Source organism: Podospora anserina, chromosome 2 (assembly GCF_000226545.1).
Source record: "Podospora anserina S mat+ genomic DNA chromosome 2, supercontig 2".
NCBI lineage: Eukaryota > Fungi > Ascomycota > Sordariomycetes > Sordariales > Podosporaceae > Podospora > Podospora anserina.
In genome coordinates, this window is record NW_001914858.1 from 2,609,009 (window position 1) to 2,623,058 (window position 14,050).

Genomic DNA, 14,050 nt, shown 5'->3' on the forward strand with positions numbered 1-14,050 from the left:
GAATCTATATAGCCAAGAGAGTCGCTTTTGGCTATGTAGGTACCTACCCATCTCGGATTCCAATCTGTTCAATTGCTATATGTCGGACCGTACTGTGCCTCCGTCTATCGGTGTCCAGCTTTGAGGGTGTATACCCTAGTAGGGTTCGCTTTCCGGAGCCAGAGCGAGCCGCATACCGATGGTGCCGACTTTCGCGATGGCCGTTTGCAGCTCTGTATAAAGTTGAACCCAGTGTCGCTCCCAATGTCGTTCGGTCAACGACGTCTTGCTGAAAACACCTTCACACGAATAATCGCACACCATGGCCGGTATTGGAGTCGAGGCAATCGCAGTCGTGACAGGATGCTTCCTCTCGGGTAAGGATCAACCCCGTCCTGAAGCTACAAGCCGACAAACTAAGCACCTGCGCGCGCAGGAGCCATCATGAGCGTCTTCCTGATCACGATTCCGGTGCTCATCGCAACGACAAAGGAGCCGGCAAAGTTGGTCAACCAATGGAGACGTGTGTATCTCAGCGGTCACGTCAAAGGACCGGCCATAGCAACAACTACGGGTCTCGTCTACGTCTATGCGGCCTGGAGCAAATACGCAGCCGGCGAGCCGTGGCGTGTTTTTGCCCTCGCCGGAGCGACGACGGTTTCCATCGTGCCTTACACCTTGACTTTTATGCAAGGGATCAACAATGCGCTTTTCCGTGCCGATGCTCTGACTGGCAAGGGAGTTGAGCCCTCGTGGGCCGATGCCGAGACGTTGGTGCTTCGATGGGGCCGGCTTAATGCTATTCGGGCGTTGATTCCTCTCGCCGGGGGGATCATTGGACTTTTGGGCACTTGCCAGGTGTTGTCATTTTAGAGTACCTAGCAGGAGTGTCAGGTGTCAGAACTGAGAATATGGTGTAACCCCGCGATAAGGAAATGCATGTGGTCAGCCTGTGCCGCCCCCCGACAGTGCTGTTCTGTTGGCATTGGTCGTTGTCCAGCAAGAGACCCGGCCTCTTGGCTCCCCGTTTCGCTCCCCGATGTGCATCTTGGGCCGTTGTGTAGTCCACCACGGCTAGATATAGGGTACACAAGATGGTTCCAATACCTCGTTGCGTCCCGTCAACATTCTACACGTAGACGCTAAAATCGAACATCTTGTCATAACGTGTAACAGCATGGGTCCACTACTGCTCTTGGTTGGACTGGTGTTCCTTTACCCCCTTTACCATGTCATCTACAATCTTTTCTTCCACCCCTTAGCCTCCTACCCCGGCCCCCTTCTCTGGCGGGCAAGCTCCTTCCCATGGAAGCTCACACTCCTCCGCGGGACCATGCATCACGATCTGATGCGATTCCATCAAAAGTACGGCGACACCGTCCGCCTCAAGCCCGATGAAATCAGCTACGCAAACGCCCAAGCCTGGAAAGACATCCACGCACACGTCCCAGGTCGTCCGGAATTCCTCAAAGACCCCGTTCGCCTCCCCCTGGCACCCAACGGCATCATGAGCATCCTCGTCTCCGACACCAGAAACCACGCCCGCTTCCGCAGCTTGTTCGGCCACGCTTTCAGTGACAAAGGCCTGCGCGTCCAAGAGGCAAACATCATCCGCTATGCCGACCTCCTGGTCGATGTCCTCCGGGAAGTCGCCGACACGGACTCAGCCATCGAAATGGTGCGGTACTACAACATGGGCATCTTCGACTCGATCGGCGCCCTCTCCTTTGGTGAGTCCTTCAACAGCCTGGCCGATCGAACCCTCCACCCCTGGGTCGACGCCATCCACAAAAACCTCAAGAGCGTGGCCATCTCGCACGTCTTGCGGAGCATGGGAGTCGAGTTCCTCACCCCTTACGTCCTCCCCGAAGAACTGCGGGGGAAGCGCGCCGAGAATTACAAGTACGCCATCGAAAAGGTCAACCGCCGGCTGCAAAAGACGGGCGACCAGAATGACTTTTGGGATCGCGTCATCGTCAAGAGCGGCGACGGGAACGAGTCCGGCCAGGGGATGAGCCAGGGGGAGATGCTCAACAATGCCGCCGTGATGGTCGTTGCCGGGTCAGAGACGACATCCTCTGTCCTCTGCGGCGCCACATTTCTCATGTGCAAATACGTCAAGTTCGACAAGGCAGCGCACGAGGTCCGCTCGGCGTTCAAGAGGTCGGAGGATATCACCCTGTTGACTGTCTCCCCTCTGCCTTACCTCACTGCTGTCATTGACGAGACCCTTCGCATGTACCCCGCCGTTCCGGGCCAACCACCGCGCGTCGTGCCCGCGGGAGGAGCCATGGTTTGTGGCAAATTCATCCCCGAGGGCGTAAGTGCTTCCTTTCTCTCTGCCCACCTACCTACCTCAGAAACACAATCAACTGATGACTATGCGGCATAAAGATGCGCGTCGGTATAAGCCACATCGGCACGTATTACGCCGACTACAACTTCACCAAACCTCACGAATTCATCCCCGAGCGCTTCATCAACAAGGATGATCCGATGTTTGCCAACGACAATTACGCCGCTTACCAGCCGTGGTCTGTCGGGGTGCGCAACTGCATCGGGCGCAACCTTGCCTACGCCGAGCTGCGCTTGACACTGGCCAAGTTGCTGTGGCATTTTGACCTTGTGCTGGACGAGGCCAAGACGGGAGACTTTCTGGACCAGAAGATCTGGTCCATCTGGGCGAAGAGGGAGCTGTATGTCAAGCTGTACTCTCGCAAGGACTGATGGACTGGTGGACATGATTAGGGCGGTAGTAACTTGAATGATAATCAACCATGAACCCCTTATATCATTGCGTACTCTGTGGTTTTAAATACAAGAGGCTCAAACAAAGCTGAAGCAACCTGTTGTTGAAAAATATGTCAGGAATTGATAACTGGACAGAAATAATCCCATGTAGAACTTCACCAAACAAAAGAAATGAGAGGACGTCTTCAAAGTGATCAGCAGGCTAGGTGCACCTATTCCTTCATCTGCTTCAACAACCTCAACAACACCCCACTCCCAGTAACCCTCTGAACCATCTCGATATACTCTCTCTCCACCGAAAAAGGCCTACCCACCACATTCGGGATCCACAGGCCCACCAACTCCTCCGGCCTGATGTCCGCAACATGAATGCTCTGCGACAAATAGGCCCGATAGTCATCAATCTGCGGCCGTAGTGCCCTTGAGTGGAAAGGGATGTCGATACCCGTCAGAGGGATAGTGGCCTTTCCACGTCTAAGAGCGTCTGAGCTGGAGAGAAGTTGAGCACGGGGAATAAGACCGCGCACCAAGCCCCTGAGTGTGGTTATGTCAAGCCTTTCCGGTTCAGGTTTTGTCGAGAGGTCATCGCAGGCTTTGCCGAGGATCCAAAGCGGTTGGAACTAGGGGTATATGAGCAAGAAGTGATGGCGGGGAGGGTGAAGAGATGAGGAAGAACTGACATGACCGGCGCAGACATACTGCTGGGAGCGAATGTTGTAGTTTACTGTCTCTAACAAGAGGCCTGTTTCCTCTGCGATCACTTGCACCAGGGCTTGCAGGTGATCCTCCCCGAAGACTAGGTAAAGCAAGGCGAGTGAGAACTCATTCAAGGCTGCGAATTGGGGAAATGGGGCAAGATACCTAGGCTGATCCGTGAAGGATCAACAGCAACCATGCTGTAATCCGTCCTGTCACCTGCATCACGGGGCAAGGCATTCTGCATCTTCAACCCGCGGTAGTATATGAGCGATAGCAGGCTCTCAAACTGCATGAACGACGTGCAAGCCCCCAGAGCGGCATATTCGCCAAGTGAATGTCCTGCAAAGCGTGCGCCTGTCTGAACAACGCCTCTGGTCCGCAAATGTACATATTCTGCCATCTCCATGACAACTAATGCTGGTTGTGCGAACTGTGTTGACATGAGAAGACCAGTCGAGTGGGAGAATGTGTACGACTTCGACCGTGTTGTCAGGCCGCGCAGGATTGGCTCCTCTCTGCTGTCCCCGCCAGCTGTCAAAACTCGTCGGGTCATTCCGAGATACATATTTCGAATGTGTCGTCCACGGCTGCCTCCAAAGTAGACGGTGAGCGTCTTGGGATTGTCTTGAACGATGTGCCTGAGCGAGAACCCGTAGTGCATTCTCAGATGATCCTCTGCTCGATCCCACAGCGCTTTTGCCTCGGGCCTCGTGGCGTAAAGTGACATGCCCATGCCTTTTTCCTGACCTCCTTGGCCGCAAAAGACATATGCGGTGTCAGGCTGCTCAACATCTGCTTCGGCAGCGAGCACCCTTTCCCCCGTTTCGTCGTTGAAGGTCTGTATACTGAGAATCATCCTGCCATCCTCCACAGCAACATGTTGCATCTCGACTCTCAACCTGTCGTTTGGTCGTACCATGGCCTCGAAGCTTGCCTGCCAGCCTTTGAACCGGGTCCGGTCCGTATCTCCTATAGCCCATTCGACTGCTCGACGGACAATCGCTGACGTGTGCATCCCATGAACCACTGTCCCATGAAGACCAGCATATCGAGCAAACAAGGGGCACACGTGTATCGGGTTTGTGTCATGCGAAACAGCTGCGTAAGGGGCGCTTTCGGCGGGTGCACGTACAAGAATCGGCGTGACACCCGTCCATCCTGGATTCTCCAGCTGTTGTCGAGCAGTGAGAGGTGATCCATGTCGGCGGAGAAAATCCATGATTGGATTACCGAGGCAAGAGTCTTGCTCAAAATACACTCGGCCGAGTTGGATAGGGGCTGAAGTGTCGCTCTGCTCTGCCAGAGTCACGACGCCGGACACCTGCAGCAAGGCATTCCCATTCTCGTTGTCGTGTATGGTGTGAGTGGTGAGTTTGAACCTGAGTCTCTGTCCAATCAGGTCGGGCGGCTGTTCGTCAAATATCAACCATTTCCGGCTTATCAGAAGGGCATTCTTGACGGGCGAGTCAACATGTACCACCGCCTCCGGCTCTCTCACTGAGGTGAACTGTTCCTCGGCGCCTCCTTGTTCGCCACGCAAGAAGAATTCTGTCTCGATGGTGACCACCCGCTCACCTTGCCTTCGGATATCTGCAGAGATTTTGACCAGCTTTCCCGTCGCCGTCGTGGCCACCGCCGTGATGCGCGAAAATGCCTGTACCGTATCCCCAACCTGCAGCGGCCTGGCGGATGGAGCGTAACGAAAGGATATCGACCGGTGAAGAAGCCGCAGTAGATTGCAGTTCAAACCTGGGATCAGAAGGGGCTTGGTGAGAGCAGTCCACGCCACAACGATGCAGTAGTCGAGAGGAATAAGAAGACCACTGGGGTTCCACGAACGAAGCTGTGCTCCGCTGCTTCTTCGGATGACATTGATGTAATCATAGATATTCCGCTCACAGATAATCATTTCGTTTCCGGTGAACTCGGAGCTCAATCCCGTAACTTGAGGAGGACCTGGGCAAACATCGTGGATCCACAGCCGGTGGTATAAAGACTTTACGGTTGCGGTGTGTGTCGAAGCATTCTCGTAGAGTCTGCAGCCCTTGGGCCCCTGGTGAACCTTGAGCGGGAACTTTACTTCGGTCACCCGTTTCGTGGCGACAGAGGGAGAAAGGATGAGTGTGACGACGATATCTCCGATGCGGTTGTGGGTAATTTTGAGACTGGTACGTGGGTTTTTCGCTGTTGAAGAACCCGGACTGAGAACAATCTCGTTAAAACATGAGTCCTCAGTCGCCCGTCTCATCTCAATCGTATCACGAGCAACGGGGAGGAATGCCGTCTTGATCGGATTTTGGCAACGAGAAGTACCCCTGAAAATCCAGTCGTCTTCCAGGCACTTTTCTGCCCATGACCCAGCAACATTGACTATGTGCTTGATGAGCCTCTCGGTCTCCAAATCTTTGAAATCCTTAGTCAGTTCCATCCGATATGTCACGCCATGAGTTGTCGACAGGACTCCAGCAATCGCGGGCAGGTTAGGCGTCATCGGTGCTGTAGTTTCTGTAACCAAGCTCATGGGTGTGGGCTTGTATCCCCTTTCCAGCATCATCCAAACATGCGCCTGGCAAATGGAGTCGAGTATGTCTTTGGCGGACTCATCCAAGGCGGTGCAGTGTCGAACGGCAACTGGCCCTTGAATCACGCAGACGCGCTCGGCATCTTGGCCAACGACGGCATCAATGTCCTCAGACTGCCACAGCGAGTCCTTCTTGAACCAAGTGAGAAAGTGTTCGTCGAGCACTGGGATAAAAGGGACCGGCTTCTGGCCTCGGCGACGAAAGAGTGCCAGAAGTAGAGAGACGTCCTCGGGATACAGTGTTTCGGAGGCACCAGTTCCCAGTGTCTGCTCAAATAGTTGGACAATATCATCCGGCCGAGAATCAGTAGAACCCACATCCGAATCATGCCCAAACCTTTCGTGTGCCAGAAGGATGAATTCTTCTACCAGAATCCGATAAGACTCATCAATCCATCGATCCTGGTGGTGAACATACATGAGCTGACACAGCCGACGTAAAACGCTCGAATAGGTCATATCTCCCAATTCAATGCTCCTGCCACTGCAATCGACAGCGAACCATGGGCGGAAGTAGTCTTGGTTCAAACGATCCGCAATCTCATCCTTGTGGTGGCGGAGATACTCAAGGCGCCTGGTCTTGTCCTTGATGGAAAAGATGCTCTGATCAAATTCCTTCCACAGCATCATCCCACGCGTGGCGAGAACATGAATGGGCTGGCCCATTTCCGACTCGACGGTTATCACGCCGCCCGTAGGTTTGTCGAAAGACTTGTGCCACTCGCCGTCCTCGACTCCTCGCGCCCTAATTATTAGCTCTTTGGCTTGGGGGGAAGTGTGGGCTTCCTTGGCCACCATCATGCGGCTGCCGAGGAGAACGCCATCCACTGGCATGGGCGGGTGTCCAAACTTGTGAGCCCATTCGCCGGTCAACAGCGGCAATGTGTCATTGCCGCAGCCGAGACCGCTGCCAACTATTAAGACAATGTTAGGAGATCTCCTTATCTGGCCGTACATGGCCAGGAGCGGTTGGTGGAAGTCCTCCCAAGAGTGGTGGCCGCCAGCTCGACCACCGGTCCATTGCAACCCGATACAGAACTCTGGGTACTGCTGTGAAATAGCAATCACCTCCTTAATTGCCCCAACGGAGCCGGGCTTGAATGAAATATGCCGCAAGCCTGGGATGGATTCGATGTATTCTTTGACCACCTCTGCTGAGGGTATGCCTGCGCCAATGGTGATACCGTTGATGGCAACTCCATCACCCGCTAAGCTGCGCAATACAGATATCTGCCAGGAAATTGTTTTGGGATTGGCGTAGAGCAGGTTGCAAGTGATACCTCGTTGCGGAGAAATGGCAGCAGCAAGGGTACGGAGGGCATGTTCGAACCCCTGTTCGTCCCGGTAGCCACCGCCAGCGAGCTCGATATGGTAGCCAGAGTTGATCACCGTGGCCACAAAGTCCCAGGCGACGGTCGTGGGTGTCATACCGGCAACCATGACAGGAGGGGCGCCAAAGAGTTTGGTCATTCTTGTCTCTAGCCGGGCCACACCGTCCTCGTCCACAACCAGACTCGGGGCAAACTGATCCTTCCAGCTGAGAGGCGCCCATGGCAATGTTAGAGATAATAACTCGTCGCGGCCGCTCGGTCCACCCGAGACAGACCTGTCTGACACTTGGATCACTCGCAGGCCAGTGCCTTCACTTTGCTCGTTTATCAGACTGCCAATCTGGCCCGGTCCAAAGTCTAGCACGTGTGTGGTGCCGGTCGAGCTGAGAGTGTGCGTGACCTGGACCCAGTCGACCGTGTCCACCGTTATGGTACGAATGATGGTGCGGAGTAAGTCGTCTGACTGAGATTCCTGGAGATTCTGTGCCGTATGTGTATGGTAAACTGGTATAGCGAAGTCATCGCGGGCGAGGGCCAACTCCAGCAGATGGGACCGCACGCTGGCGTCCACATCGATCAGATACGGGCTGTGATAGGGGCTGGATATCGGGAGGAACTGTACGCCGACGGTCGGTTTGCGCCTACGGTACAAAACTCTGGTCTGGTCCAATCCGTCGCGAGCCTTGATCTGTCGAAGTTGGACGCACAGGCTACGAAGCGACCCAGGTGGACCTGCGAGAACGAACTTCTCCTTTGAGTTTACCAGAGCAATATGTACTGAGTTGCCATTGCCGAGCGCTCTGTTGGTCCTTTCCAAACGTAGTGTGAGCTGGTCTTGACTCAGACCTGAGACCGCCAGCATGGACGACGGATAGCCCTCTTCATGTTCGACGCAATCTGCAATAGCCGCGGCAGGCAGGGCGCAAGGAGGAGTAGCGTAGTGGGACTCCAAACCAATCCAAAAGGAGATGCGGAGAGCTTCATCGGAGGCTTGATAGAAGGACGACCAACTATTTGCTTTGGCAACGACCACGGCTGCCAGAAGCCCTTGTGAGTGACCGGTCACAGCATGAAGCAGATCCCTGAGTTGGCCAGGACGCTTGCCGAGAGCCTGGCATGTGATGCAGTATTGTGCCAGACTGAGTAGGGTGTTGAGAGGGAAGCTGATGGGAGAAAGAGCAAGGCGATCTTCGGAGGGTGCCAACTCTGGATTGTCGAGCCAGGCTTGGAGATGGAAACCTAACTCCTGGTGAAAGTCGCTCTTGTGTGGTTGTGATGACAGCTGGGACAATGTTGCCGATGCATTTTCCGTCAGAGTCCTGAGGTTCGGTCCATGACGCTCGACCAAGTCCCTGAGGTCACTTAATGCAGTCAGATTATTGTGGCCCTGGCCACCAAAGATAGCACATATTCGAGCCTTGCCGGTTTCTGCAGTTTTGAGGAGAGCAGACGAGTTCGCTCCGCCCTCTGGTGAAGGGTCGGTTTCATGGGCCAAGATTGCAGTCATGACGACGCCAACAATAATTAATCAACAAAAGAGATCGAGGCAGCAAGCAATCGTGTCGAATGGTTTAGGCACATCCAATGCAGGGGAACGAGCTGAAATTTGCATGTCTTTCACTCCATTGTTAATTCGGCCGTAATCGGAGTGCGAACATTGTGCTCATGCTTGCTCGGCCACCGTGGTCAGGCAGATGCCTACCAGATAAATCGCGACCGCCTCGATTCAACTTGTCATTGGGGCGGCGCACGACACTTCCGCATCTGCACCATGACACTTAAAACAATGAAACAAAAAGCATTGGACGACAGAGACATTGCTCACCAGCTGCTTGTTGAGCTCCTAGTGTAAGACAGCCTCTTTTCTCTCCTTCTCCTCATTGCAACAACTAATGTTTATCCCCAGCCACCAATTTGCCTTTCCGGTAAGATGGTAAGCTCATGCCTTCTCTAACAATCCAGGGCATTGAACATCTAGGAAACTCATATCAGTATACAGGACAGACACGCAGGACAACTTGCTATCTGGCAACGATGCCGTCGTTCGATTAGTCGAGCTCGGACCGTCGAGGGTGTTGGTGAACATGGCACAGAAGACGATGCTACGCAAGATCGATTCCGGAGAAGCACCGGCCGGCCGTTCTTATCAGTTCTTGGCTAGTGCCCATGACCAGAGGGAGCTTCTGTACCAATATGACCCTCCACTACAGCCCTCACCAGTTGAACTACCACCACCACCACCACCGCCGCCCAAGCCACCACAGCTCACCCCACAACTCCCAGTCCAGCCAGCACCAGGGACGGCGCCTGTCAAGGATTGCGCTTTGTCAGGGCTCGAAGTTGTGCGTATTTTGATCGCACGGAAGCTCATGAAGTCGATGGAGGAAGTACCAACTTCCAAATCCATCAAGGATCTATGTGGTGGTATGTTGTGCTACCAAGTCATGTTACTTCAGTACTGACATAATTGAAGGAAAGTCAACACTGCAAAATGAGCTAGTAGGAGATCTTCATGCTGAATTTGGCCTTCTCCCGGACAGACCAGAAGACATTCCCTTGAAGGACCTTGGCATCATCCTTGACCCAAGCCGGCCACTGGGAAAGGTTTCATCAGCCCTTGTCGCCAGACTAATAGCATCCAAAATGCCTGGCGGTTTCGGTATTGCCTCGATCCACAACTACCTCGAGCAGAGGTTGGGGCTCAGCCCTAAGCGACAGACCGCCGTGACCTTGTGGGCTGTCGCTGCTGAACCAACATCACGACTGCCAGACAACCAAGCAGCCGAGAGATACTGGGATCAGATTGCACAGGACTATGGTGCGTTCTGTGGCATCAACCTCCAACCTCGAAGCCAACAACTTCAACAAGCATCCAATGACGCCGCCAGCGCCAGGACAGTTCTTGTTGACTCATCAGCGTTCAACCAAGCCTCGGAAGCTCACAAGCGGTTAGCCACGAAGCAATACCACGCCCTTGCCGAGTATCTAGTTTTCAGTTCTTCAGACTCTTCAAGCTCTGATAAGAAACTCGTCACAGACCTGCAGCTTCAGCTTGATACCTGGTCAGCGGAATTTTCTGACGAGTTCTTGTCGGGAATTGCACCCACCTTTGATGCTGGAAAGGCGCGACAGTACACATCCTGGTGGAACTACGCCCGGGAGGAAGTGCTCACACTGTACCACAGTGGTCAACTTCACGACAAGATGACAATGGAAACCCTCATCAACCGTCTCGCAAGCCGAGCTAATGGACCACTTTCCCTTCTGGTATCTCATCTTGCAGAAGAATGTCCCTCGGAGGTCTTACGCGAGCTATTTCAGCGGGTAGTGCGTGCAAGTAATGCAGGAGTCAAAAAGCCTCCTGTTGCTCGGCCCATGTGGCCAACAGCTGGGCCACGAACGATTGTGACCGAGGACGGAGATATCGGCTATGTAGAGATTCCTCGTCCAGGCTTCTCTGGACCTGCGGCCTACGGAGACTACCTCTCTCACCGACTTGCTCAACCTCGGGAGACCGGCGATTCCCCTGTTATTCGCGTCAACGCTGCTCATGCCGATCATGAGGAATCAGATTGGACCAAGCTGTTCATCCAAGGAATATGTGACGCTCTCACAACCGGCGTCTCATTCTCAGAAAAGTCCATGCTCGTCACCGGTGCAGGTCAGGGTTCAATTGGCAGCGAGGTCATTCGCATTCTACTCGCAGGTGGCGCCCGTGTTATCGTCACCACCAGCAGGGAGCCCAGCACCGTAGCTGGCTACTTTCAGTCCATATACAGGGACCACGGTGCCAAGGGCTCGGAGCTTCACCTGCTTCAGTTCAATCAAGCCAGTTCACAGGACTGCGAGAGGCTGATAGACCACCTGTACAGCCAATCCTGGGACCTAGACGCCATCCTTCCCTTTGCCGCAGCCCCCGAAGGAGGTGCAGAGATGGATGCCCTATCCCCGACCAACGAGCTGGCACACCGATTGATGCTCACCAATGTCTTTCGTCTTCTGGGCCGCATAGTCAAGAACAAGCGTCGCTTGGAAATCGCGTGCCACCCCACTCAGGTTGTGCTCCCATTGTCACCGAACCATGGTATCTTCGGCGGTGATGGTCTCTATTCCGAATCGAAACTGGGCTTGGAAAGCCTGGTCAACCGAGCCCGCTCCGAGTCTTGGTCTGACCAGCTGTCGATATGCGGCGTGGAGATTGGTTGGACTCGATCGACGGGCCTGATGACGGCTAATGACGTTCTCGCTGAGACGATCGAGAATCATGGGGTGTTGACCTTCTCGGCGCAGGAGATGGCGCTGAATATTGCCGTGTTATTGACGTCGAAATTTGTCGATCTCTGTGAAGATGGGCCTATCTATGCTGATTTTGGCGGCGGCCTCTCGACCCTGGGTAGTTGTCACGCCATTCTGTCCAAGGCTCGAGAGGAATTTCGGCTTGCCGCTGATGTTGCGCGAGCTGTCAAGACCGAGGATGAACGCGAGCAAGCGCTCCTAAAGGGCACCAAGTCCAGTATTAAGAGACCTTTCAAGCAAAAGACGATGCTTCGAGTGGGCTTTCCGAAACTCCCAGATACGTTACCAGACCATGACATTGGTCGTTTGGTGGACCCCGCAAGAACCGTGGTTGTTGTTGGCTTCTCGGAACTGGGCCCATGGGGCAATGCCCGGCTACGCTGGGAGATGGAAACTTTTGGCCAGCTAAGTCCTGACGGGTACGTTGAAATGGCTTGGCTTATGGGGTTGATACGACACGTTGATGAACCTTGCAAGGGTGGTCATTATGTTGGGTGGGTCGATGCCAAAACAGGGGAACCGGTCGACGACAACGACGTGCGGCACAAATACGGCGAATTCATCAAGGCGCACACCGGGATCAGATTTGTCGAGCCAGATACGATTACAGGCTATGACCCAGCCTGCAAAGAGCTCTTACAAGAGGTCGCCGTGGAGGAAGACCTCCCTCCCTTTGAGACTTCTCTCTCTACGGCTGAGGCCCTACAACTGAAGCATGGAGATAAAGTAGTCATATTGCGCCTACAAGGGAACTCTGATAGTTATCAAGTTCAGATCAAACGCGGTGCTACCATCCTTGTCCCCAAAGCCGTTCCGTTCCCTTGGGGTTCAGTGGCAGGCTTGCTGCCGAGTGGATGGGATGCTGCCAGGTACGGCATTCCAAAAGACATCATCCAGCAGGTGGACCCGGTGACGTTGTACACTTTGTGCTGTGTCGCAGAGGCCTTTTACAGTGCCGGAGTCCCAGATCCAACCGAGGTGTTTCAGCACATTCATCTATCCGAGCTGGGAAACTTCATCGGTTCATCCATGGGCGGTGTCCTCAAGACCCGCCATCTCTACCGCGACGCCTATCTGGACCAAGATATTCAGGCAGACACACTCCAAGACACGTATCTGAACACCACGCCCGCTTGGATCAACATGTTGTTGCTGGGTGCAGCTGGACCCATCAAGACCCCAGTGGGGGCCTGTGCCACTGGCCTAGAGTCTATCGATTCCGCCATGGACTCCATAATGGCAGGCAAAACCAAGATGTGTCTTGTGGGAGGCTACGACGATTTCGGAGAAGAGGAGTCACTCGGATTCGCCAAGATGAAAGCCACAGTCGATGTGGCCGCGGAGCTGGCACGGGGCCGCCTGCCCTCGGAGATGTCACGGCCGACTGCAGAAAGTCGGGCTGGGTTTGTCGAGTCCCACGGTTGTGGCGTTCAGCTGCTCTGTCGTGCCGATGTTGCACTGGAAATGGGACTCCCCATCTACGGTGTCATTGCCGGATCGGCCACGGCTGCCGACGGCATTGGTCGCTCGGTGCCCGCACCTGGCCAAGGTATCCTGACCTTTGCTGGCCAGGCAGAGCAGCACATGCCACTATACACTCAGCTGTCCATCAGAAACGATAGCTTTTCCTCTGGCTCATCTTCTGAGCCGGAGCTATGGACCCCTGTGAGCGAAAAGGCTGGCTCAAAATCAACATCTTCTTCCATAGGGGCGGCTTTGGGGGCTTGGGGCCTCACGATCAATGACCTCGACGTGGCCTCGTTACACGGCACCTCTACCAAAGCCAACGACCTCAACGAGCCTGAGGTGATACACAAGCAAATGACCCACCTGGGCCGCACCGATGGTGGACCCCTCTGGGCTATCTGCCAAAAGTCCATCACTGGTCACCCAAAAGCGCCTGCTGCCGCGTGGATGATGAACGGATGCCTGCAGGTCCTCGACAGTGGTCTTGTTCCGGGAAACCGCAACGCCGACAACATCGATCCTGCCCTAAAGGCATATCACCATCTGTGCTTTCCCACTAGGACTGTCAGGATGGCTGGTGAAGGGCCCAAGGCCTTTCTGCTCACGTCATTTGGGTTTGGACAGAAAAGCGGGCAGGTTGTTGGTGTAGCACCGCGCTTCTTCTTTGGCTCGTTGCCTGCCAGCAGCTTTGCAGAATATTGCGGCAAGACCAAAGCAAGGCAGGCAAAGGCTGATAGGGCGTTTGCAAAAGCGGTCATGGAGAATCAGGTTGTGAAGGTGAAGACGGAGCCTCTGTATGTCAAAAGAGATGCGTCCCGTATCTACTTGGACCGGTCGTTGAGGGTTGGGCAGAATGATATCACGGGAGCGTACCAGTTTGCCACTGTCTCTTAGTAGTTGTTACCAGTTTCGTATTATCGGTACCCAGCTTTAATTGTTCACGCAT

The 14,050-nt window shown here is 54.3% G+C and overlaps 4 protein-coding genes across 4 annotated transcripts; 3 read left to right on the forward strand and 1 right to left on the reverse strand.

The window, feature by feature from the left end:
• Positions 1 to 423: 423 nt before the first annotated feature.
• Positions 424 to 852, forward strand: PODANS_2_7280 (uncharacterized protein; the record flags this gene model as incomplete). Its single annotated transcript, XM_001911480.1, has 1 exon — positions 424 to 852. The coding sequence occupies one exon, from the start codon at positions 424 to 426 to the stop codon at positions 850 to 852; it is 429 nt and encodes a 142-aa protein (XP_001911515.1).
• Positions 853 to 1,156: 304 nt separating this feature from the next.
• On the forward strand, positions 1,157 to 2,706 carry PODANS_2_7290 (uncharacterized protein; the record flags this gene model as incomplete). Its single annotated transcript, XM_001911481.1, has 2 exons — positions 1,157 to 2,299; positions 2,374 to 2,706. 2 exons carry the CDS (start codon positions 1,157 to 1,159, stop codon positions 2,704 to 2,706), a joined length of 1,476 nt encoding a protein of 491 aa, XP_001911516.1.
• Positions 2,707 to 2,942: 236 nt separating this feature from the next.
• Positions 2,943 to 8,848, reverse strand: PODANS_2_7300 (uncharacterized protein; the record flags this gene model as incomplete). Its single annotated transcript, XM_001911482.1, has 3 exons — positions 2,943 to 3,350; positions 3,411 to 3,526; positions 3,592 to 8,848. The coding sequence occupies 3 exons, from the start codon at positions 8,846 to 8,848 to the stop codon at positions 2,943 to 2,945; spliced, it is 5,781 nt and encodes a 1,926-aa protein (XP_001911517.1).
• Positions 8,849 to 9,425: 577 nt separating this feature from the next.
• On the forward strand, positions 9,426 to 13,998 carry PODANS_2_7310 (uncharacterized protein; the record flags this gene model as incomplete). The annotated part of the gene is made up of 2 exons (XM_001911483.1): positions 9,426 to 9,765; positions 9,815 to 13,998. 2 exons carry the CDS (start codon positions 9,426 to 9,428, stop codon positions 13,996 to 13,998), a joined length of 4,524 nt encoding a protein of 1,507 aa, XP_001911518.1.
• Positions 13,999 to 14,050: the final 52 nt, after the last annotated feature.